The sequence below is a fragment of the Choloepus didactylus genome, chromosome 19 (genome assembly GCF_015220235.1).
Source record: "Choloepus didactylus isolate mChoDid1 chromosome 19, mChoDid1.pri, whole genome shotgun sequence".
Taxonomy (NCBI): domain Eukaryota; kingdom Metazoa; phylum Chordata; class Mammalia; order Pilosa; family Megalonychidae; genus Choloepus; species Choloepus didactylus.
In genome coordinates, this window is record NC_051325.1 from 64,752,092 (window position 1) to 64,773,602 (window position 21,511).

Consider the following 21,511-nt stretch of genomic DNA (forward strand, 5'->3'; position numbering starts at 1 on the left):
GCACCACCCCTCCCCATGGATGGCTCCCTGCTGCGCCCCAAAGGGTGGACTTCTCCATGCAGTGGGTCACAGCTGTGCCCTCTCCATCGGCGTCTGGTCCCAGCCCGGGCTGTGGGGCAGGGGGTGGCCTTCCTTGGGCTGTCTGCTCCTTCCAGTGCCTCTCTGGGCCCTTCTTGCCAGCCAATCCCTGTTACACTAATCCCACTATAATTTTATATTAAAATACAATTGTTATATTAAAATTTAATAGGACTTTATAATATATGTATATGACTTAATATTACATTTTCTTTGCTCATATTATTCTAGGGGGGTGAGGTTGGAGTAGACCTGTCTTAGAGGTAACATTTGAGCTGAGTCTGGACAAATGAGGAGAATGCACAAAAGGCCAGGGCTGTGTTTGCTGTGGGTGCCCAAGAGATGTTAGCTCCCCCTGCTCCGGGTCCGGGGCCCAGCCCGACCTCTCGGCCCCACTCACGGGCGATGGCTCTGGCTCAGTGAGCACCCTGTCCACCCTGGGTTCTGTGTCAGGCTGGGGGACCAGGCACCTGCTGTATTGGGTCCTGAGTGGGGTGTCCCTGCTGTGGTGTCTGGGGGTGCTCTGGGCTGGTGCTCCCTGCCTGGCACCCCAGGGCCTGCCCTCACTGGCTGTGATTTGGCGGAAGTGCCACAAGGCCCTGGCCAGTGTCCCCACATCTCCGGGCCTCAGTCTCCAGTCTGTGAGGTGGGCACGCTGGCCGGACGTTGGACCTGCTGTCTTGCCTTTGTAGTCCCGTGGTTTGGTGGAACCCAGTGAAGCCCCAGTTGCCTGCCCTGGGTCCCCGCACTTGGGGACCTCCAGTAGAGGCCCAGGGTGGTTCTGGCTTCTCCTACCCCCCTTTCATAGGGCAGCGGAGGGTCAGCCACAGGTTCAAGTCCTGCTCTTCCTCTCATGGTGAAACTGGGCTGAGCCTCTCCTCTCTGAGCCTCGGTTTCCTTGTCTGCCAAGTGGGGATGATAACAAGACCCGCCAGCCGGGGCTGCCTTTGAAGGGTGTGAAGTTTCTTGGCATGTAGTCAGGGTTCGGTTATCACAGTGAGGGTTAGCCAAGCCATGCAGATTTGGGGGTCCAGCTGGGGTGACAGTGGGGCCCGAGCTGTCCCCAGGGCATCCTGACTGGCTCCCCTGCCATCTGGCTTCCCAGCCACTTTGGTTTCATTTCCTCCTTCCCCTAGGCACACTCCCTGGGGTTGTGGGATCCTCTGCCCTCACTGGGGTCTCCCTGGGCCCGACCCTCTTCCATGGCCAGGCAGCCCTGGGGGTGAGACTTAGCTCCCAGCTACAGTGGCCACCTGCCGACACCAAAGATGGGCTTCGGTGGGTTTCCTGCCCCGGTTACCTGCCCTGGCTGCAGCGGCCCCAGCTGCCCCGCAGTCACACACGCATCTGTCTGTTCCATGTTTATTCTCCGAGTGCCCTGGGGCCCATCAGGAAGGTGCTGTGCCCACCGCTGCCCACTGCTGCCGATGCCGGGCAGGCCGCGAGGGGGTGCTGGAGACTGCCGGAGCCCATGGAACCTGGGGTGGTCCGTCTTCCCCCGCCCAGAGGTGGCAGCAGGGCTGTGGGCTGATGACCTGCCTCTGCGCCCCTTCCCCCCACGACCCCCAAAGAGCAGCTGCTGGGCTGAGGGCAGTGGGGCGGTGGGTGCATCTGAGGCTGCCGGGGTGGAGGCCGGGGTGGAGGCCGGGGTGGAGGCCAGCCCAGGGCCTCTCAGGGCCTTACTGCCCCACTGGAAGTGGGGCAGGACCCCAGCCCAGGCAGCTGTACCCTGCAAATCCAGGCCTGGGTGGTCTGCAGGTTTGGTGGTGTGGTCAGGGGTGCTGGGGGCCCTGTGGGGCCAGTCTGAGCAGGTTGGGGGCCTGGGCTAGGTCTGCTGCCAGTCCCTGTCGCTGGGCGAGGGGCTGCTGTCCTCCATGCCCCTCGGGCTCTGGGGCCCCTCAGCGTCGGTCAGAGGTTCCTGCGGTTTCCTCCTCCCTTGGGTTGGCTTCTTGGGGGCTGCAGAAGGAGCCGAGCTCAGGCAGGTGCACGTTGCGCACACTTGGGAACCCACGTTCCCAGCCACCGGCACCCTCATTCCTAAAGGTGCCAGAGCAGGGGGTGGTCAGTTTGGAGGGTGAGTGGGGGGAGTTGGTGGAGGCCACCCCTCTGTGCCCTGAGGACAGGGGGCTTCTGGGAAATGCCTGAGTCCCCGGAACACTAGGGCTGGGGCCCCCACAGGCCCAGCTGGACCTGCGAGGCTCTGGGCCCCGGGGTCCCTGGCTTGACACCCACTGAGGCTCAGGAGCAGACCAAGCTTGAGGTTGGGGCAGACGGCTGGGCCGGGCCAAGTTGCCTTACCTCTCTGGGCCTCAGTTTCCCCACCTGTGGATTGGTGGTCATCCCACCTGCTGGCCGCCATGAGGCCCAGAGCTTCTGAGGGCCATAACCCTTCACACCTCCCGAGGGGCAGGGGACCTGCCTGGCACGTGGCAGGCAACTGTCGCATGCTGGCTGAGGGCCCCTTCCCACCAGCCGCTCCCCAATAATCTGCGGCCATCAGGGCAGGTGTCCCAGGAGGGGCAGAGGGCTGCCTGTGGGGTGTGGGGTGCCTCCGGGAGCCAGCTGACCCCTGCCCTGGCCCAGGTGGGAAGGCAATGTTGGCATTGCTGGGCCACATCCCTGCGGGCTGCGGTGACTCCCCCACGCCTCCCTGCCCACTGCTGGGCGTCTGTGGCCTCCTCCAGGACAGCTTCCCATGGGTTTGCAGTGGAGGTGCCGAAGCCCCGTCTTCGTGGGAAAGGCAGGGGACATGGCCTCACTGCTGCCCCTCGGAGCTGCCGGCCAGCGGGGACACCTTCCTGGTGACAGCAGCAGACTGGCAGCTGCAGCTCTGCCCGGGCACGCGCTGCCTGGCTCAGGTATTCAAAGGCTCCCTCGGGCACCTGGAGGCCCGGCTGGAGCTGCTGGCCATCGTGCCTGGAGCAGGAAGTGGGCATTTGTGCCGATGCCCCTGGCCGGGGCCTTCCTGGGGGGAGTCGAGCTCCCGCGTCCCCCATCGGGAGCAAACGCACCCGGGCCCAGTGGGGCTATGCCCTTGGCCACTGCTTCTCCCCTGGCCTCCCCTCCCGGTTCGGTGTTGTCTGAAACCTCGAAGCAGCCCCAGTGCCGCCCCTCAGGCAGGTGAGGAGACCGAGGCGCAGAGTGGAGGGGACTGGCCCAGGCCACGCACTGCCAGGCAGGACCCCATGCTCCTAGGGGCCCGCTCCAGAGAGGTTTGGGGGCTTCTGTTTTGGGGTTTGAGTTGGTGTGCGGATGCCATTCTCCCAGAGCCAGAGGGGAGGTGACCCAGCAGCCCCCTCCCCCCCCGGGCCCCCTCCCCGCCAGCCCATACCTTTGCCCCCGGGGTCCGCGTCCCACTTCCGCTTCTGCTGCAGACTCTGCCCACACTCCTGGGTGCAGAAGCACCCGGGCCCCTCCCCTGGCACACTCGGCTTGGTGCCCGCCTCAGAGCTCAAGGCCACCTGGGCAGAGGGGGGTGCGGTCAGGGTGAGGCCCCTGCCCGGCAGCCGTGCCACCACGGCCCCGCCTGGGTGGGTGACAGGCCCACCTCGCTGTCCGAGGAGTCTGGCTCCTCCGGGTCCTCCGAGTCGGCCGTCTGCACACTGGCCTTCCTGGGCCCTGGGGGCACAGTGGGGGTCAGCCCAGGCAGGCGCCCTGCAGTCTAGTGACAGACTAGGATGGATGGTGACAGCTCTGCAGACGAGGAAACTGAGGCCAAAGGGCTGAGTTACCAGCCCAAAGACCCCCAGGCCAAGCAGCTCCAGGGTCCCATTAGCACCGACCCTGCCAGCTGGGGTGACCTACCTTGGCTTGGTTGCCACAGTGGCAGGGAGCTCACTACCTCCTGACAGTCTTAATTCCTGTGCTCCTCACACATCGCTGTGTGTGATACCTTCCTTGGACCCCCCCTCTCCCTTTCTGGGACCCCAGACCCTCTGGCTGGACAGGCTGAGGGGCCTGAGCTGGGCCCTGGCCGTCAAGGGCCCCTTCCCCAGTGTGGCGCCACCTCCTGGCTGGACTCTCGTGACCTTGGGTGGGGCTCACCTTTACCTTGGTGGCCGTCGGCGTCAGGCCACTGGGGGTGGGGGGGCGGCTTTGGCCTCCCTCTGGCCTCAGTTCCCGTCCCGCCAGGAGAGGGCAGGCTGGGGCGATGCCCTGGGAGAGGAGGTGGGGGGTCCTGGGGAAGACAAGTAAGTAGCTCAGTTCATTTGGGGGGACTCTCCCACCCCCCAACCCAGCCCTGGACATGGCCTGCAGGACTGGGGTGGGGGCGTGGGAAGAGAGTGGCTCTCGAGAGAGACCTGGAGGGACAGGCTGCCAGGCTGTGGGGGGAGCGGGGGCCGCGAGTGGGGACTGAGCCGTGCCGGGGGCTGGGACCTTACCGTGGCAGTGGGGGGCCGCTCTGGTTCGGCTGCCCTGGCCCTCTTGGTGCAGTTGCTGAGCACGCAGGGGCTGGGGGTCGGGGGCCTGGAATTGGCAGGTGCCCCAGCGTCCTGTGGGGACCCGGGGCTGCCAGCATGGGCAGCTGGGGGGCTCAGTGACCTGGGCCGGTGGACGGGCTTGGGGACATCCTGGCTCCGGCCCCGATCTGAGAGGTCCAGGGGCTTGTCGGGGGCATAGTCCTGGGCCCTGGGGCTGCCTGGGGCTGGGGGCCGTGGGGGCCGTCCCCCGGTCAGGGCCACTGCGCTCACCGCCGTCCCGGCTGCCTGGCTCTCAGGGCACTCGGGGTTGGAGCCGGCCAGCAGGGAGGGCGGCGTCTCCCCCGGGGCGGGCGGGCCCCCCAGCCTTGCCCGGCCCACGCGTGCCTGCCGCTGCTGCCGAGCCAGGAGCAGGTGCAGTGCACCCTCCAGCCGGGCGTCCCGCGTGTCCTCCAGGTCCAGCAGGCCTGCGGGCCCCTCCCAGGCCTCCGGCTCCCCAGCCTGCGGGCCCTGCAGCAGGGGGCTGGTGGGGGCCGGGGGCATGCTGCGGGGGCTGCGGGGGTGCAGGGCCAGGTGCCGGTTCAGGAGACACAGGCGGCCGGCCTGGAGGCAGCGCTTCAGTGACCCGTAGGTCATGGTGGGGGTCCGGGGGGCCCGCAGGAAGCTGAAGTGGGGGGGGGGAGAAGTCAGATGACCGAGGGCCGGGGAGGGAGAGAGGACAGCCTGGGGGTGAGAAACCGAGGCCCAGAGAGGCGAGGCGAGCCACCCAGGGCCACACAGCGACAGTGGCAAGGGGTGGGGGTTCCTGGCCCCGGTTCTGGAGCCACTCAGTGGGTGGACCTGCCCAGAGGCGCCAGGGGCCCGGGGCTCTGAGGGGCGTGGACGCCTCGGCCCCACCTCTGCTGGGTTTCCTGGCAGGACATGTTGTGGCAGGAGCTTTAGCTGCCTGCTCCCTGGCCTGGAGCCCCCCTGCACTGGCCCCCATCCCCATCCCACTAGCACTCTCCTCTCGATGAGCCCTTTGGGTCTTAGACCATGGAGAGAGGCTTCCGGGGGCCCTTCTAAGAAGGGGTTCCATGGTGGGGCCCCATCTGCTACCCACCCACCCCGATGCTGCCCCCACAGGAGGTGTCTGTGTGGGGGATTTGTGCTCGACAAAGCCAAGCCAGGAAGTATTGGGGCTCCTGGAGGGATAACCAGAGGGACTTCCTGGACTGCTGGTCCTTTACCAGAGGGGGGACCACAGCTTGAGAAGGGGGACCGCACCTGTCCAGGGGAAGGCTGTGCTCGGAAGGTGGGCTGGGCGGGCTGTTCCTGGTGGGTGGCGGGGGCGTCCCATCGGTGGTTCCGCGCTCCGGGGGGCACACCCGGGGCCCGGGCCGCACCACAGCGATGGTCCCGTGCAGCTGGTTGGAGACGTGCTGGGGACTCTGCATGGGACAGGGGGTTGGGGGCTTGCCCTCAGGGGCAGGCTGCGCCTGGCTGGGGGTCCTGGCCTGGCACCGGGGCTGGCCCCGCCTCTGCCCTAGCTGTGGTGTGACCTCGGGCAGGTCATCCTCGCCTCCCCCCGGCCTTGCCCCCCACGTCACGTGGACTCCTGCCTGGCGTGGGGGCTGGACCATGTGGCCCAGTGGGGGGTCCCTGTCCTCACCATGTCCGGGGCCCGCAGCTCAGGCAGGTTGGCACTCGGGGAGATTCTGGCCACTGGAGACGTCCTGTACCCCAGCGACTTCTCTGCAGGGGGAGCAGGGTTTTGGGGGTGTTGGAGGTGCTCAGAGGGGTGGGTGGAGACTCACCCCTGGCCAGGGGGCTCTGCCTCCCTGCTGGGGTACCCCGCCGCCCGGGCCCCCTGGCCCCCCAGCCCTTCTCCCCGTGTACCTGCGCTCGGGGGCTCGTCCTCAGCTTCCTCGTGGCCCCCTGGCTGCTTCCAGCTGCCTGGGGAGGGGAGCAGCAGGGGCGAGGGGGGGTCCGAGATGCCGTCCCTGCTCAGGGGCCTGGGCTGGTCTCTGGATTGGGGGGGATGGAGAGGGTTAGGGACCGATTAGAAAGCAGGGCACCCACCTCGGGTCCAGGCCTCCCCTGGGGTGACTCAGGGCCCGGGGGATCCAGCTCTGTGCCGCTGCCTGAGATCCCCGCAGGGGCCCTTGTGGCTGAGCACCTCTCTGGGCCCTTCACAACCAGCACCCCCGGGGAACCCCAAGCATCAGCGCCGTGAGGGTATGGGGTCCCGGGGAGTCCAGGACGTCGGGGGTCTGTTCCTTGATGGGCAGCCTGTGGGACCCCCATCCCCTGCGGTGGGATCCCCCTGGTGGGCCTCTGCCTGATGGGGGTGGGGTATCAGGGAACTGGGTGCCGGCTGGGATGCAGACCCCTGCCCCACTCACTCCAGGCCCCGAAGCCGCTTCACCTCCTCCTTCAAGCCCGTGTTCTCCTCCTTCAGCACGTTCATCTCATGGGCTGCAACGATAGGGGGCCTGTGGCTGGGGCGGGGGGCCGGGGCTGGCCGCAGGGCTAGGCTGTGGAAGGGGATGGACAGCCCCCTCGGCCCAAGCTTGGCTATAGACCTTGGGCAGGGGTCTTATCTGTAAAATGGGGTGTAGGGGACCCCTCTCCTGGTGGTGTGGGAATGATTGCCTTCCCCCCTCTCTCCTGAGACCCTGGGTGGGGAGTGTCTCTGAGTCAGGGTGCGGTGGGGCGAGGTGGAACAGAACGGGGGGCTTGGCTGGGGGGGCCAGGCGGGGAGGGGTTCTGTGGGCAGGGCGGGCAGGGTGGGGAGAGGGGCGGGGGTGGAGCCTGGGGGGGCACGTGGCTCACTGAGGAGGAAGATGTGCTGCAGGCTCTGGAGGTGGGAGTTCTCGAACTCGAGCTGCCTCTTCCTGGCCAGCTCCTGGGTCACCATGCAGCGGTCACACAGGCCGGCCCGCAGCCTGGGGGCGGGAGATGGGTGGGGGGCCATGAGAGTCCCTGGGGGGAGACGGAGGCCCACGGAGGGGCAGGGCCCCTGTTGCCCCGGCCCCCCCATTCACTCTCTCTGTTTGCAAACTGTGGGGCCCATGGTCCCTGTTCAGTTAAACGTGAGAAGGCATCTTGAACGCGCGATTCGCATACGGCTCTGAGAGGTCGCGCAGCGGAGAAGGCCGCCTGGTCTAGTTTGCCTGGAGTTTCCCAAACGGGGCGCCCTGCCCCCCAGGAGGGCGCCGCGGGGCCCCCTCCCAGCACCTGTTCTCCAGAACCCGCACGTTCTCCTTCAGTGCCTTCTGCTGCTCCCTGAGCTGCTGGTTCTTGGCGAAGAGCTCCTCGAGCCGCTGGGCGTCCCTGGGGGGGCCGGTGGGGGTGCCGTGCAGGCATGTGGGCCTGCGGGCCGGCCTGCTCCCCGCACCCCCCGCGCCTGGCCCGCCCCCGCACCCCTCCGGCCCCGTCCTGCCGCGGCCGCCCTGCAGCCGCCCTGGGAGCCCCGGGGCCTGCGGCTGGAGAGAGGCAACGTCCCAGCCCCTCTCTATTCACGGCACTGCCGGTGACGCCGGGAGGACGCCCCGAAGGGTGGGCTCGGAGGCCGCGCACCTGGGCGCCACCACCTCCTCTCGTGCAACCTTGGATAAGTGATGCAGCCACCCCCAGCCTCGGTTTCCCTTCCCATCATGGGGACCAGGGCTGCAGGGCAGCTTGGGGCTGCAGGGAGGGCCGCGGTCGTCATTGCCACTGTCCCACCCGCTGCGGCCGGCGCCCACTCACCGGCACCTCTCGGAGTTCAGCTCCAGCAGCTTGCTCTGCAGGCCTGGGCGGGAGGACGGGGCAGCGTCAGGGCAGCCTGGAGGACCCCTGCCTGTCCGGGGTGCTCTCAAGCTCGGCACCTCCCTGGGGGAGCCTGGAGGCTGCCCGGCTCGGTGGGGCCCGTCCGCTCTGGCCGTTGGCCTCTTGGGCCTCAGCCTCTGCCCACCGGCTGCCTGCGACCCTGGGGGTTCAGGCCAAGCGCCTCCCCTTCTCCCGGGGTCCCCGGCCCTGCAGTGTCTGCCTGGGGGTGACGGGACAGTAATGCTGGCAGTGGCCTGCCCCTGGGCCACACCTGGAAGGATATGGGGAGCAACAGGGGCTGTTTTGGGGGGCACAGCTCGTGCTGAGATAAAATGGGCTTTTGAGGCAGGCCCCATCAGAGCCCCCACACACTCTGTGGCCGGGAGCTGGGGGTCTTGCCAGGCAGCCCCTCCTCTCTCCTCACTCGGGAAGGGATGCACCCAGGCCCCCGGGACCCGAGAGTTGGCTGGGCCCTGGGCCGTGAGTGCCCACTGGAAAGGGCCTTGGGGGGGGGGGTCTGGGCTGCGGCCTCCGGGTGCTGAGTGCAGGGGGCATCAGTGGGGCGCACGGCTGAGCTCGGCCCAGGGCTGGGGGTTGTCCCAGAGGGCAGCAGAAGGATCTCAGCTCAATGCCTGGGACCGTTCTGGATGGGCTTCGGGGTGGCAAGCCCTGTTCCTCAGAGCGAGTGGCCTCTGCTGGGAGGCTCAGGGGCCCCACCGGGGGCGGGAGCTTCCGGGATTCTGCGTGACCAGGGACCAGGTCTCCCGTCTGTCCCCCACGGACTGTGGACGAGCTGAGGCTGTGCCGTGGTGGGGGCTGCACGTTCCTAAATGCCCACTGCCCTGCGCATACGTGCCCCTTGGGGGCCACACAGTGTGGTGTCAAGGACCCCGCACAAGGGCAACACCCATGGCATCTGGCCACTCTCTCTTGGGGCCCTGGGGCAGGACCCTTTTCCTGGGCCAGGACGGCGGGGCCCCCAGGTCTGGTGAGAATTAGGGGTGAGGTGGGGGGTACACCAGCCTGCCCCAGCCCCGGCCCTCAGGACCCCTTGTCTGGGTGGCTGGGGAGACCCCTCCCGGCTGCAGCCTGTTGGCTAGCCCTCCTCACCCCCAGGGCCACTGACCCAGAACCTCTTTCTCATGGATGTCCTTCAGCCTGTTGAGTGACTCCGTAAACCTGTCCATGGCTCCTCGTGGCCCTCGGGGTGTGGGCCGACTCCTTAGCCTCTACTTCCCCTCTGTGTCCAGCCTGCAGAGGAGGAAGTGGGGAGAGGGGGCGCCTTGCCTTAAGGGCACTGCCGTCCAGCCCCAGGCCGCCCCGGGTGAGCATACTTGTCCCGTGTCAGTCTGGGGGGCTGCCACTCAGGGAAGCCTGGGCTGGGAGCCCTGGACCCCCACCCAAGGGATCTCTTGAGCTGGAGCCCGGTCCCCGTGAGAGTCCTGTCCTTCCTGCCACCCCACAGCCCCCACTGACTCCCGCTCTCAGGGCACATGCCCTACGCTCACCTTCACCCCTGTGGGGCACTTGGAGGGGGGACATGGGAACCCCTCACTCCACCTCATGACGCATGCCAAAGGCGCCAGCCCCACAGCACCGCCGCATATGGGATGCATCCATGGCCGCGTTCTCACCCAGATGGAACACACCCAGATGCCCACCCACAGCCGACAGGAAAGGAATCGTGGCCCGTTCACACAGAGCTACGGGCCGGACCTTGCAGGCAGGCGCAGAGGGTGGCCGCATTCCCAAATGCAGAGCCCCAGGCCAGGGGGCTGGAAGCCAGGGCGGCTGTGGGACCTCAGCATTTCCCATGGACACACAGATGGACGCGGAACCACGGACACACAGAGGCACGCACAAATGCACGTGGATGCAGAGACAGACAGACACATGCACTCCAGCCCCATCAGCCCAAGGAAGTGAGCCCCAAATTGAGGGGCTGGAGGCGCCGAGGAGGGGGCAGGAGCCTCCCTCACAGGGGCCCCCGATGCTGACCACGGGGGACACCTTCTCTCTGTAAGAATGTACACACTCCACTTAATCCATGTCAGTGGAATTGCACAGTGTCAGACCTTCTGTGTCTGGCTGATTTCATCAACATGATCCGTCTTGTCACATGTATCAGATCTTCATTCCTTTTCTCAGCTGAGTAATATTCCATCGTATGTAGACACCACATTTTATTTATCCATCCGTCTGTTGATGAACTTGTGGGTTGCTTCTGCCTTTTGGCCATTGTGAATGATGCTGCCACGAACATTGGTGCACGGATCTGTCCGAGACCCTTTTGACTCTTCGGGGCATGTTTCTAGGAGCAGGCTTGCCAGATCCCACGGGCATTCTGTACTTACTTTCTAAGGACACCACCAAACCGTCCTCCACAGCGGCTGCACCATTTTATATTCCCACCACCAACATCTGTTGGTTCCAGTTTCTCCACATCTTTACCAACACTTGTTATTTCCTATTTTTTAAATAATAGAGATCCCAGTGGGTGTGAAGTGGTAGCTCACTGTGGTTTGGATTTTCGTTTCCCTGATGGCTGATGATATTGAGCATATTTTCATGTGCTTATTGGCCATGTGAATGTCTTCTTTGGAGAAATGTCTATTCATGTCCTTGGCCCATTTCTCATAGATTAAAAAAAAAATTGCCAAATTCAAGGTCATGAAGAATTCTCCCTATGTTTTCCTCTAAGAGTGTCATGGTTTTAGCTGCTATATTTAGGTTATTGGTCCATTTTAAGTTAATTTTTGCGTACGGTGAGGGTAAGAGTCCCCCTCCATTCTTTTGTGTGTCGACTTCCTGCTTTCCCAGCACCACTTGTAGAAGAGAGGATTATATCCCCTTTTGTTTCTTTTTCTTGTCTAATTGCTCTGGTTAAAACTTCCAGTCCAATGTTGAATAGCGGTGGTGACAGTGGGCTCCTTGTCATGTTCTTGATCTGAGAGGGAAAGCTTTCAGTCTTTCCCCACTGAGTAATTTAGCTGTGGGTTTTTCATCTATGCCCTTTATCATGTTGAGGAAATTTCCTTCTATTCCTATCTTTTGAAGTGTTATCATCAAGAAAGGATGCTGGATTTTGTCAGATGCTTTTTCTGTGTCAATCAAGACAATCATGTGATTTTTCCCCTTTGATTTGTTAATGTAATGTCTTGCACTAATTGATTTTCTTGTGTTGAACACCCCTGTGCCAGTTTGAATGTACTGTGTCCCCCAAAACGCCATTATCTTCGAAACAGTCTTCTGGGGGCAGATGTATTAGTGTTGATTAGGTTGGAACCTATTAGTTCAGTGTTTCCATGGAGATGTGACACAATCAACTGTGGGTGAGACCTTTCACTGGATAATTTCTATGGAGATGTTACCCCACCCATTCAGGATGGGTCTTTATCGGATCACTGGATACTTTAAAAAGAGCCACAGAGGCCCAGCCGCGGAGCAGCTGCAGCTAAGAGAGGACGAAACGTCCCAAGACCAACATTTTGGAGGACACCGTTTTGAAACACAACCTGGGAGCAAGCAGATGCCAGCCACGTGCCTTCCCAGCTAACAGAGGTTTTCAGGATGCCAATGACCTTTCTCCAGTGAAGGTACCCGATTGCTGATGCCTTACCTTGGATACTTTTGGCCTTATGACTGTAACTTTGTAACCAAATAAACCCCCTTTATAAAAGCCAATCCATTTCTGGTGTTTTACAAAAGGGCAGCATTAGCAAACTGTCCCCCTTGCATTCCTGGCATAAATTCCAGTTGGTCATGGTGTATAATCCTTTTGATATGCCACTGAATTCAATTGCTAAAATTTTGTTGAAGATTTTCGCATCTATATTCATAAGAGAAATTGGCCTGTAATTTTCCTTTGCTTGTCTTTATCTGACTTTGGAATTGGATTAACGTTGACCTCACAGAATGGGTTTGGAAATTTTCCCTCTTCTATTTTTTGGAAGAGTTTGAGGAGGATTGCTGTTAATTCTTTTATATGCTAGATAAAATACACCAGTGAAGCCATACAGGTCTGGATTTCTCTTTGTTGGGAGGTTTTAATTACCGATTCAATTTCTTCATTTGTTATAGGTCTGTTGAAATCTTCTATTTCTTTTTGAGTCGGTTTAGGTAAATTGTGTGTTTCTAGGAATTTGCCCATTTAATCTAGATTATCTGATTTGTTTGCTACAATTATTCATAATATTCTCTTGTAATCCTTTTAATTTCTCCAAGATCAGTAGGAATGTCCCCACTTTCATTTCTGATTTAATTATTTGTGTCTTCTCTCTCTTTTTCTTTTCTTTGGTCTAGCTAAAAGTCTTGTCAATTTTATTGATCTTTTCAGAGGATCTATTTTGTTTTCACTCATTCTCTTAATTGTTTTTCTATTTCCTGTATCATTTATAACTACTCTAATGTTTATGATTTCCTTCCATCTACTAACTTTAGGTTTAGTTTGCTCTTCTTTTAGTTCCTCGAGATATGACTTTAGCTGTGATCACCCTGTTTGAGCTCCTTCACCACCCCAGGGGCCACGGTCTTTTGCAGCCCCCTTTTATAGACAGCTGAGAGTTTGGGTCAGCCTCCAAGTCACGTGGCTGAAGGAGCAGAGTGGGTCTCTGCTGGCCCGCCTGAGCCTGGAGCCTATACTCTGACCCTCTGTCTCTCCTTTGGGCCAGGAGGAAGTGGCCCCTCCTGATCGTCAGGCCGCGGGGTCCTTGGGGTCCTCGTCTCCTCTCCCTCCCTTACATCTCACACCTGGTGCCTTGGCAGGGACTGCTGGCTTTTGTATTTGTTAGGGTTCTCTAGGAAAACAGAATCAACAAGAGATATCTGTAAATATTAGATTTTATAAAAGTGTCTCACACAACTGTGGGGATGCACAAGTCCAAATTCCATAGGGCAGGCAGTGAACTGGCAACTCCGATGAAGGTGTTCGATGAGCTCCTCAGGAAATGCAGTGCTGGCTAGCCAAAGAAGTGGAGGGCCTCTCTCTTTCTCCTTTTAAAGTCTCCACCTGATTGGATTAAATGCAGCTAATTGAATTCTCTCATTGAGGAAGACACGCCCTTCATTGATGCAATCAGTCACAGGTGCAGTCAATTGACTAATGATCTAATGAACCAGCCTTCTGGTGTATTAACCAGCCACAAATGTCCTTGCAGTAAGGGTTAGGCCAGTGCTTGCTTGACCCGACACCTGGGCACCATCACTGGGCCAAGTGGACACATGAGCCTAACCATCACAGCTTTCCCTTCTAGATTAGCCCAATCTCACCTCTGCCTGGACCCAAGCCACCCCGACCCTCCATGGGACCACTCAATTGGCCTCCCCCTGTGCAGTCAGGCCACGCAGCCCCCTCACGCTGGCTCTCGTGGTGCCCGGCCAGCGAGGGCTGAAGATGGAGAAGGCCCACCTGGGTTGTATTCCGAAAAGCTGCTCTGAAGACACATCCGTGAGGTTTGCAGCAGGGCTCTGCGGAGCAGCCCAAACCAGAATCCCCCAGTGCCCGTGTGTCCGTGGAGGGACTGCTGGCCTGTCTGCCTCAACCTCTCGCTGCGCGACGCCGAGCGACAGGGGCCAGTCACCAGGACGAGCCCACACCATTCCGTCTCCCACCAGCTCAGAAGGGCCCAGCTGCTCGGGGCTCCTGGAGGGTGGGGCCAGAAGGGCATTCCTGAATGAGGGTGCAGGCCTGGTGACCCCAAGAGAGGCCACGGGGTTGGGGCGAGAGGCCTTGAGGTCATCTCAGCAGTGTGCCAGTGTCAGAGGAGAGCCAGGACCTGTGTTCCCGGCGGAGGCCACAGGGCTGGGCCCAGGGCGGGTGCCACGAGGCCAGAGGAGAGCACTGTCCCACAAGATGGGGGGCGGCTGGCCGGGGTGGCAGGGAGGGGTGGAGCCAGCAGGAAGCGGGGACTCCCCAGGTGCCAGCTGGGGGGTGGAGGTGGCTGCCTGGGAGCTCTGTGCTGGTGGCTGATGAGGGGCTGTCCCCCAACTGGAGGCCAGGGCTGGTGCCTCCCCAAAAGTGGGGACGACGTCCTTGCAGGGAAGGCGGGGCTGAGGGGCCTGGCTGCGGGGCAGGGGCCAGCTGAGCCGGGGGGTGGGCTCCACTCTGGGTGCCTGTGCCGCATCTGCCCTGGCCCCTGGGGAAACCATCCTGGCCTCCCCCGTGTGTCCCAGGCGTGCCCAGCTGGGCCAGCCCTGCCTGCCATGGGGCCTGGGAGGAAGGCCCAGGGGTGCCGGGCCGCAGCACCTGAAATTCCACCCCGACCCGCCCAGCGGGAGCCTCCCGGGCCCCCGGGCCTGCCGCGTGGGCCGAGGGCTGGGCCGACACCCCAGGAGGGAGCCCGCGTGCCCAGGGCTGGGGAGGCCAGCCTGGCTCCGGGTGTGAGCGAGAGGGGCGCATGGTTCCCATGATGTCACCGTGGGGTAAGGGCCGGACTGGGGGTCCCGGGGGCTCCCTTTGTGGGAGACTGCTCCCTCTGTGGGACCCCTGCCCAGACTCTGCACCCCAAACTGCCGAGAGGTGGCAGGAGAGGGCACCAAGAGGCAGCAGGAGAGACTGAGCTGGGCGGGGCATTCACAGCCCTGTGCACACACCCCACAGTCCTTCACCCTCTCAACCACCCCAGGAGGTGGTGGCATCTCTGAGCCGTTCACGGGGAGCAAGCGATGGGCACAGGGCCTCCCTGCAGCGGCCGAGCCTGGCTTGGTGGGCACCTCCCTGCCTTGGGCCAGGGGCTGGGCAGCAGATGGGTGGGGTCCCAGCTGCCCCCCTGCTGTGTTAGGAAGGGGAATCAGGAGACAGTGCCCAGGGCTCTGCCTTCTGGGCCCGACCCGAGGACGGGGGTGGACGCCTCAGAACTGCCTCCCAGGGACTCTGGGCACCGCTTGGCGTCTGTCCCTCCCCCATCAGCCAGCCCTCCCTTCCTCCCTCCCTCTGTCGGGGTCTCTTCCAGGCTCAGCCTGGGACCCTCCCTGCACCTGCAAAATCAGAGCGCACTCAGGAGAGGGGCAGGGAGAAGTGCTCGGGGGTCCTGGGCACCAGCAGTGGTGGCCTCTGGGGGCTGAGGGCCACCAGGAGTTCTCAGTGGAGGAGGACGAGCAGGACAGACAGGTGGACAGGGCCAAGGGCCCGGTGGGGGCTGGAGTTAGGGCAGCCCACCTTGCAGATAGAAGGGGCACGTTCTGGGGGGAGCCCCACATTTCCAGGGTGGAGCAGGGCTAGGATGGGACAGGCTAAGTTCCCACAGCCGGGGTGGGGGCAGGGTGCTCTCCTGGGTGCCCCTGGACGGCCCTGTCCCCAGCCTCAGCCCCCTGGACTGTGGGGCAGCTGGGGGCCTGATGACCTGGGCTGTCAGGGCACCCACACAGCCCCACCCTGGTGGACCCCTGCCCAGGGGCTCGTGGGGCCTTCCCCAGAGGGGCAGGGCTGGAGGTGGGGGTGCAGGGATCTCTGACGTTGGGGTGGGGTCTCCCCCAGGCCTGGTGCAGGGCCAGGGCTTGGAGTGGGGGCGGGGGCTGCTGCCAGGGACCGCGCACAGGCACAGGGAGCCCGAGCGTCCCGCGGAGCCTTGGGGCCACACAGGTTGGAGTGACCCTGCCGCATCTCAGCTCCCCGCTGGGTGAGGAGGTGGCAGGTGGGAAGCCCATGGCACCCAGGTGCTCCAGGCTGTGGGTGAGGGCACTGGCTTGGGGGGGGTCTTGCCCTAGGTCACGGCTGGCAAGAGATGGGGCTGGCATTTCGCTGACTTGGGCTCCACCTGCCAGCTGTGCCCCAGGTGACTTTAAATGCAGGGGACAGTAATGGCACCTGTGAAGGGGACAGAACACAGTGCACCCAAAACTAGCACCCAGGAGAGCCCAGAAGAGCCAGTGAGCTGAGGTGGGGACGCAGCCTTCCACCTCAAGTCCTCACCTGGGGAATGGGGCCCCATTGCAGGCCCCACTCGGCGCCCAGGCTCCCACCTTCTTCCTAGGACCCCCACCTGCTGCCCCAGGGCCCCCACCTGCCCCCTGGGCTCCCACCTGCCTCCTCGGCCCCCACCTGCCTCTTCGGCCCCCAACTGCCCCCTGGGCTCCCACCTGCCTCCTCGGCCCCCACCTGCCTCCTCGGCCCCCACCTGCCCCCTGGGCCCCACCTGCCCCCTGGGCCCCACCTGCCCCCCTGGGCCTATCAGAATGGCTGCTTGAGAGGGTGGAGGTTTGCTGTTTTTAATCCCACCAGGCCAGGTTCTCACACCCCAAAGGAGAGGTGCACCCCCATCCCCGTGAGCCAGCTGGGGTCAGGAAGGGTCTCACTCCTGAAGGGTGCCAGCCTGGGCCGAGGGTGAAAGGCATGGAGCTGACAGCCCTGGGTGTCAGTCCCGACCCTGCCCTTTACTCTCTGGGTGACCTTGGGTGAGTCTCTTGACCTCTCTGAGCCCCCCCAGGTAACGCGGCCCCCGTGGTGAGCCTGCAGTTGCAGGTGGCGAGTGGCCCTGCCTCCTGGGCACGGCCTGCGGCGCCCCCGTTTGCACTTCTCACACAGACACCCCCTCCCCGGGCAGTACCGGGGCTGCCTACAGGGGTCTCCCCTCCCCTGGCCGTGTTCGAGTCCCGTTACCATGAGGTCTCCTTTGCGGGAGGACGGAACCTCTCCCGGGTGGGCCAAGGCCTCTGACGCCAGCAGTTTCGGACAGCCCCGTGCTGTGCGGCCGCAGAGTCCACGGCGCCAGGCACCGTCTGCAGCACAGCAAAGCCAGTGCTGCGTCTGCTCTGCCCTGTCCCGGGCCCGGCAGCCAGACCAGTGCTGCCCGCTGGGGCCGTGGGGCCTTGGGGCGCCACCCACTATCTGAGCACGGGGTCCAGGGGGGACAGGGGCTCTGCCAGCTGATGCCCGGCCCCCTGCCCTTCCCGAGGGGCCTTCCTGGGCACCAACGCTCGAGGGAATGTGCCGGGTGGGGACCCCAACCCCTTACCACCTTCCCTTCTCTGGGTACCCCCTGCCTCCAGCAGTCCCCCCGAGTGGAGAGTGCAGAGCCAGGGCCCCCAATTCTGCACCCCCTCAGAGGACCAGGCCATCCATCAGTCAGTCTGTCTGTCTAGCAACAACGCCGACAACGTCACGATAGCAATGTCAGTGGCAGTCAGTGCCCCGTGCCCACTCTGGGTCAAGCCTGCGCCGGGGGTCTCACCCCTTGCAGGGCAACCCCTCCGCTTGCAGGGCTGATGCAGTCACCCTGAAGGTCCGCCGAGGACTGAGCTGGAGGCATCTACGTGGCCACCATCTCCCCTCAACCTGCCCTGCCCAGGTGTGCTCCACCCGCTCCTCCAGGCCCCCCAGGGCCCAGTGCAGGATCAGAGCCCACCAGAGCGCGGATGGAGCACCTGCTGCCTCCAGAGGGGGTCACTGAGGCCCTGCCCCAGTTTGAGATGAGCAGGGTCGAGATGGGACTCCAACCCTCTGTGGGGGCCTCGGGATAAAGGGCCAGGCCCCTCCCATGGCAACTTGGGGCAAGCTGCTTGCCTGGCTGTGCCTCAGTTTCCCCATCCATAAAACACGTGAGTCCTAAGTGCAGGCTTCTGGAGGCAGGAGACAGGCTGAGCCCCCCTGGGCTGCCGGGGCTCCGGGCCTGGTGTGGGTGCTCTAGCGATGGCCACTCACCCCCCAGAGAGCAGAGCTGCCCCCAGCCCCTGTGTGCCGGGCACCCAGCAGCAGCTTTCCATGAAGCGGCAACCTCGGGCCTCACCCTCATCCATGGGGTGGCCGTGGCAGCCCCATCTTACAGCTGAGGACACGGAGACTCAAAAGGACATCACATGTCCACGGTCACCAGCTTGCAAGGGGCACAGTAGGACCCCAGCCTGGCCTCCTGGGGACATCCTGGTGCCCCTGCTAGGGCAATTTCTAGCACTCTCCAGACACGATGCAGCCATGACATGCATGTGTGTGATGCCCACACCCACCCGTGCAGGCAGCAGCAATCTCCTAACCGGGAGAAGCAACACTTGTGCACACCCACACACACCAGTGCCCCTGCCATCCCTCCCTGCCATGCACGTGGGCCCAAGGCCAGCTGCACATGCATTGCACACATGCACGTGTGCACACGCACAGTGGAACGCGGTAGGCTCTGGGCTTGGCCTGGCCAGCTCAGGTTACAGTGGCCCTGCAACCCGACTCCCCAGGGATGGGCTGGGCACCTGCCCGTGCTGCCCACCGCCCCAGGCCTGGCCTGGGGAGACTGAGCAGGGCCCCCAAGCCCCCAGAAACCCTCGGCACTGCCTCCCTGTGTCCCCCATGCCTAGTGCTGGGTGGGGGCAGCAGCTGCACGGTGCTCTACTCCTCACCCACGGCTGTGCTCCCTCCAGTCCCCCAGCAGGCCACTGACTCCCTCCTGGTGACCCCCGAGGACTCTCACCCAAAGCGGCCCTTTGAACGTGAACTTCCTGCTGTGGTGGGGTGGCTGGGCCCTGCCTCCCTGCACCCAGCCCCCCTCCCCGCCCCATTTCAGGCACCCAGGAAGCCTGCAGGGCCCCTCCCCGGCTCGGCCCCCAGGACCAGGCACCCCAGGGTGGCGGCCATGCCCCTCGTGCCACCCAGCGGGCGGAGGCCAGTCCAGCTGCTGGGTCAGACCCTGAGTGGGGACCAGCCCCCGGCCCCAGCTCCGACTCCTAGCCTCGGGGGGCGCCCCCAGCCCCGCAGCGCCCTTCCCGGCCCCCGCCCAGCCGCCGCCCTGGCCTCCTGGGGAGCGGCCGCGTCCCCTGTACTCACATGGCCAGTGGCCCGGCGACCTCCGAGCCCGAGCCGGGGCCGTCCGCGGCCGGGAGGCAGAGCGAGCAGCGCGCGGGCGCGCAGGGAGGAGGATCACCTCGGCCAGACCCGTTTTACTGGTTTTCGATTCTCCCAGCCAGGAGCGGAAAGGCGGCCGGGGCTCCCCGAAGCCGCCCGACGGGTTCTGCCATCAGCTCGCAAGTGGCCAAACGGGTCCGGCCTGAGCCCACATAGACGTCGGATTGTTTCCCGTGACGGCGGCTGGGGGCCTCAGGGGCCGGCGGGGTCGGGCGGCCTGGGCTGGCGCCTCGGGGCCGGGGGCCGGGGCCGGGGCTCGGGTGGAGGGGGCGGCCCCAGTCCGGCGGCTCGTGCCCGGGGCTGCCTTGGAGGCCCAGAGCGGCCCCTCCTCTGGCCGGTCACATCCAGTCACCTCCGGGTGACCTTGAGCTGGTGACGTCCCCTCCTGGCCTCCGTCTCCTTGTCAGTAAACTAGAGACAGTGAGCGCAGGGTCTGTCCCAGAATCAGTGCTCAGGCGGTGGACGTCACGGTTCTCGGGGGACCTTGCTGGCTCTGGGACCCTCCCTGAGGGGGGCTGGCTGGTTGTGGGTCTCCCGGTCTGCGTCTGCTTCGGGGTCTGCATGTGGCTTGGTGGGGCTCAGGGCAGGTTGGGGGGCCCAGTGTGCCACATGGGACTGGGGGGTGGCACGAGAAACTGGGCACCGTGGTTTTGCACACTTGTCCTCTGGTTAGTGGTAATGTGGCCACACTCAAGTAGAAAAGAACTCTGGAGGTTCCCGAGTGCAGGGGCAGCAGAGGCAACAGGGGATCCCCCCAGGTACCCGAGTGGACCCAGGGTCTGCCCGGGCTGCGAGGGGTGGGGGTGGGCCTAGGACCCTGGTCAGCAGCCCCAGGCTGGGTCTCAGGGGAGCCTCCTGCTCCCTTCTGAGGCCCCTGCCAGCTGTCGGTGGCCGGCCTGGAGGTGAGGGGCCGGCCCTCTCTGGCCCCACCGTGGCCCCCTTTAGGTCTGGGCTCTCGGGGACCAGTGGTCAGTGTGGACCCACCCAGGCTGCCTGGCTGGCCTTGGCCCTTTGTAGCTGCCTCCTCCAGAAGGCCCTCCTGCCTTCTCCTGGCAGCGCCCTTGTGAAGGGGGGGAACTGCCAGAGGCATGTTCTTGGGTTTATGTGGGTACCTTGTGTGGAAACAGCCTGACTTATGGGGCTGTGTGCATGTCGGTGTGTGTGTGCATGTGTGCACGCACAGGTTAGTGTGCATATGCATGTGAGTGTGTGTGTGTGCATGTTCACACGCAGGTTTGTGCATGTGTTCATGTGTGTGCAGACAGGGCATGTGTGAGTGCCTGTGTGTGCATGTGTGTGTGCTTATGAGTGTGGATCAGCATGTGGGCCCTCTGCACGCTTATGCATGTTCTTCTGCATGTGTGCACATTTGGCATGTTCTTATCATGTATGCGGGGCTGAGGGTTCTGTGTGCCTGGTGTGGGGGGCATGTCCCTATGTATGTGTCTTATTTTTTATAATCAGAGCATTGTAGGGTTACAGAAAAAGCAGGCAGGAAGTTTAGAGTTCCCATATACCCGCCCCCGTTTTCCCTGTTAGTAACATTTTGCGTTGGTGTGGTAACTTTGTTGCAGTTGGCGGGACAATATTACTGTAATTATACTATTAACTATAGTCCATAGTTTACATTAGGGTTCACTGCTTGTATTGTACAGTTCTATGGTTTAAAACATTTTTTATTCTGGTAACATTTAAATAACCTAAAATTTGCCCCTTTAACCACTTTTAAATGTATAAATCTGTGGGGGTTTTACATTCACAGTGCTGTGCTGTCATCACCTGCCTGTCAGGAGGTGTCCCCATGGGAGGGCAGAAGCAGGGGCGAGCTGCTGACCCTCGAACCGGACTGGGACAGCCTCACAAGTCTGGACAAGGGGCGTGGGCTGGGGGCTTGGACCCCATAGCGTGTGCCCCGCAACCCACCCCTCCAGCCGAGTTTTAATCCTGGGCTGCTCCTCTGAGCTGGGCGGCCTTGGGCCAGTTATCCAACCTCTCTGAGCCCAGGGCCCCACCTGAAGAGCAGGGGCCCGGAGAGAGCCGTGGAGCTGGCCGTGGTGGGCGAAACCCTCGGCCAGTGTCTGCCCCTGGAGGCGCCCAAAGCGGGTGCTTTCCTTTCGGGCTGGGTGGGCAGGTGGGCGGGTGGGCAGGGCTGCTATGCGGGGCGGGGTCTGGAACGGAGCAATTCTGCGAGTTCCTTGGAGGGAAATGGGCAGTCCGGCCCTGCATCCACACAGAGGCTCCCACGCAGATCCTCCGAGCGGCTTTATTCAAGTCGCCCCAGACTGGACGTGGCCCAGATGTGCACCGACGGGCAGGGAAGCTCTGGGCATTGCAGGAGCTCCCGGCAGTGGCATGTGGGCGGGTGTCTCGTGGGGGGTCGAGAGTGCCCACTGAGGCA

At 63.2% G+C, this 21,511-nt stretch overlaps 1 protein-coding gene across 3 annotated transcripts; it reads right to left on the minus strand.

Annotated features, from left to right (window-relative positions):
* Positions 1-1,427: 1,427 nt before the first annotated feature.
* On the minus strand, positions 1,428-19,396 carry RBBP8NL (RBBP8 N-terminal like). 3 transcript variants are annotated; one of them, XM_037811660.1, is made up of 14 exons: positions 19,036-19,396; positions 9,415-9,539; positions 8,229-8,271; positions 7,716-7,811; positions 7,311-7,423; positions 6,881-6,953; positions 6,375-6,502; positions 6,148-6,230; positions 5,763-5,926; positions 4,461-5,160; positions 4,129-4,255; positions 3,626-3,696; positions 3,410-3,539; positions 1,428-2,034 (listed from the first exon to the last, which is right to left on the minus strand). In XM_037811660.1, the coding sequence occupies exons 2-14, from the start codon at positions 9,473-9,475 to the stop codon at positions 1,904-1,906; spliced, it is 1,920 nt and encodes a 639-aa protein (XP_037667588.1). In that variant the 5' UTR covers positions 9,476-9,539; positions 19,036-19,396; the 3' UTR covers positions 1,428-1,903. The 3 variants fall into 3 exon arrangements, with proteins under 3 accessions (XP_037667588.1, XP_037667587.1, XP_037667589.1); XM_037811659.1 differs by having other exon boundaries at positions 4,123-4,255; XM_037811661.1 differs by lacking the exons at positions 1,428-2,034; positions 3,410-3,539 and having other exon boundaries at positions 3,672-3,786.
* Between the last annotated feature and the right edge of the window lie 2,115 nt (positions 19,397-21,511).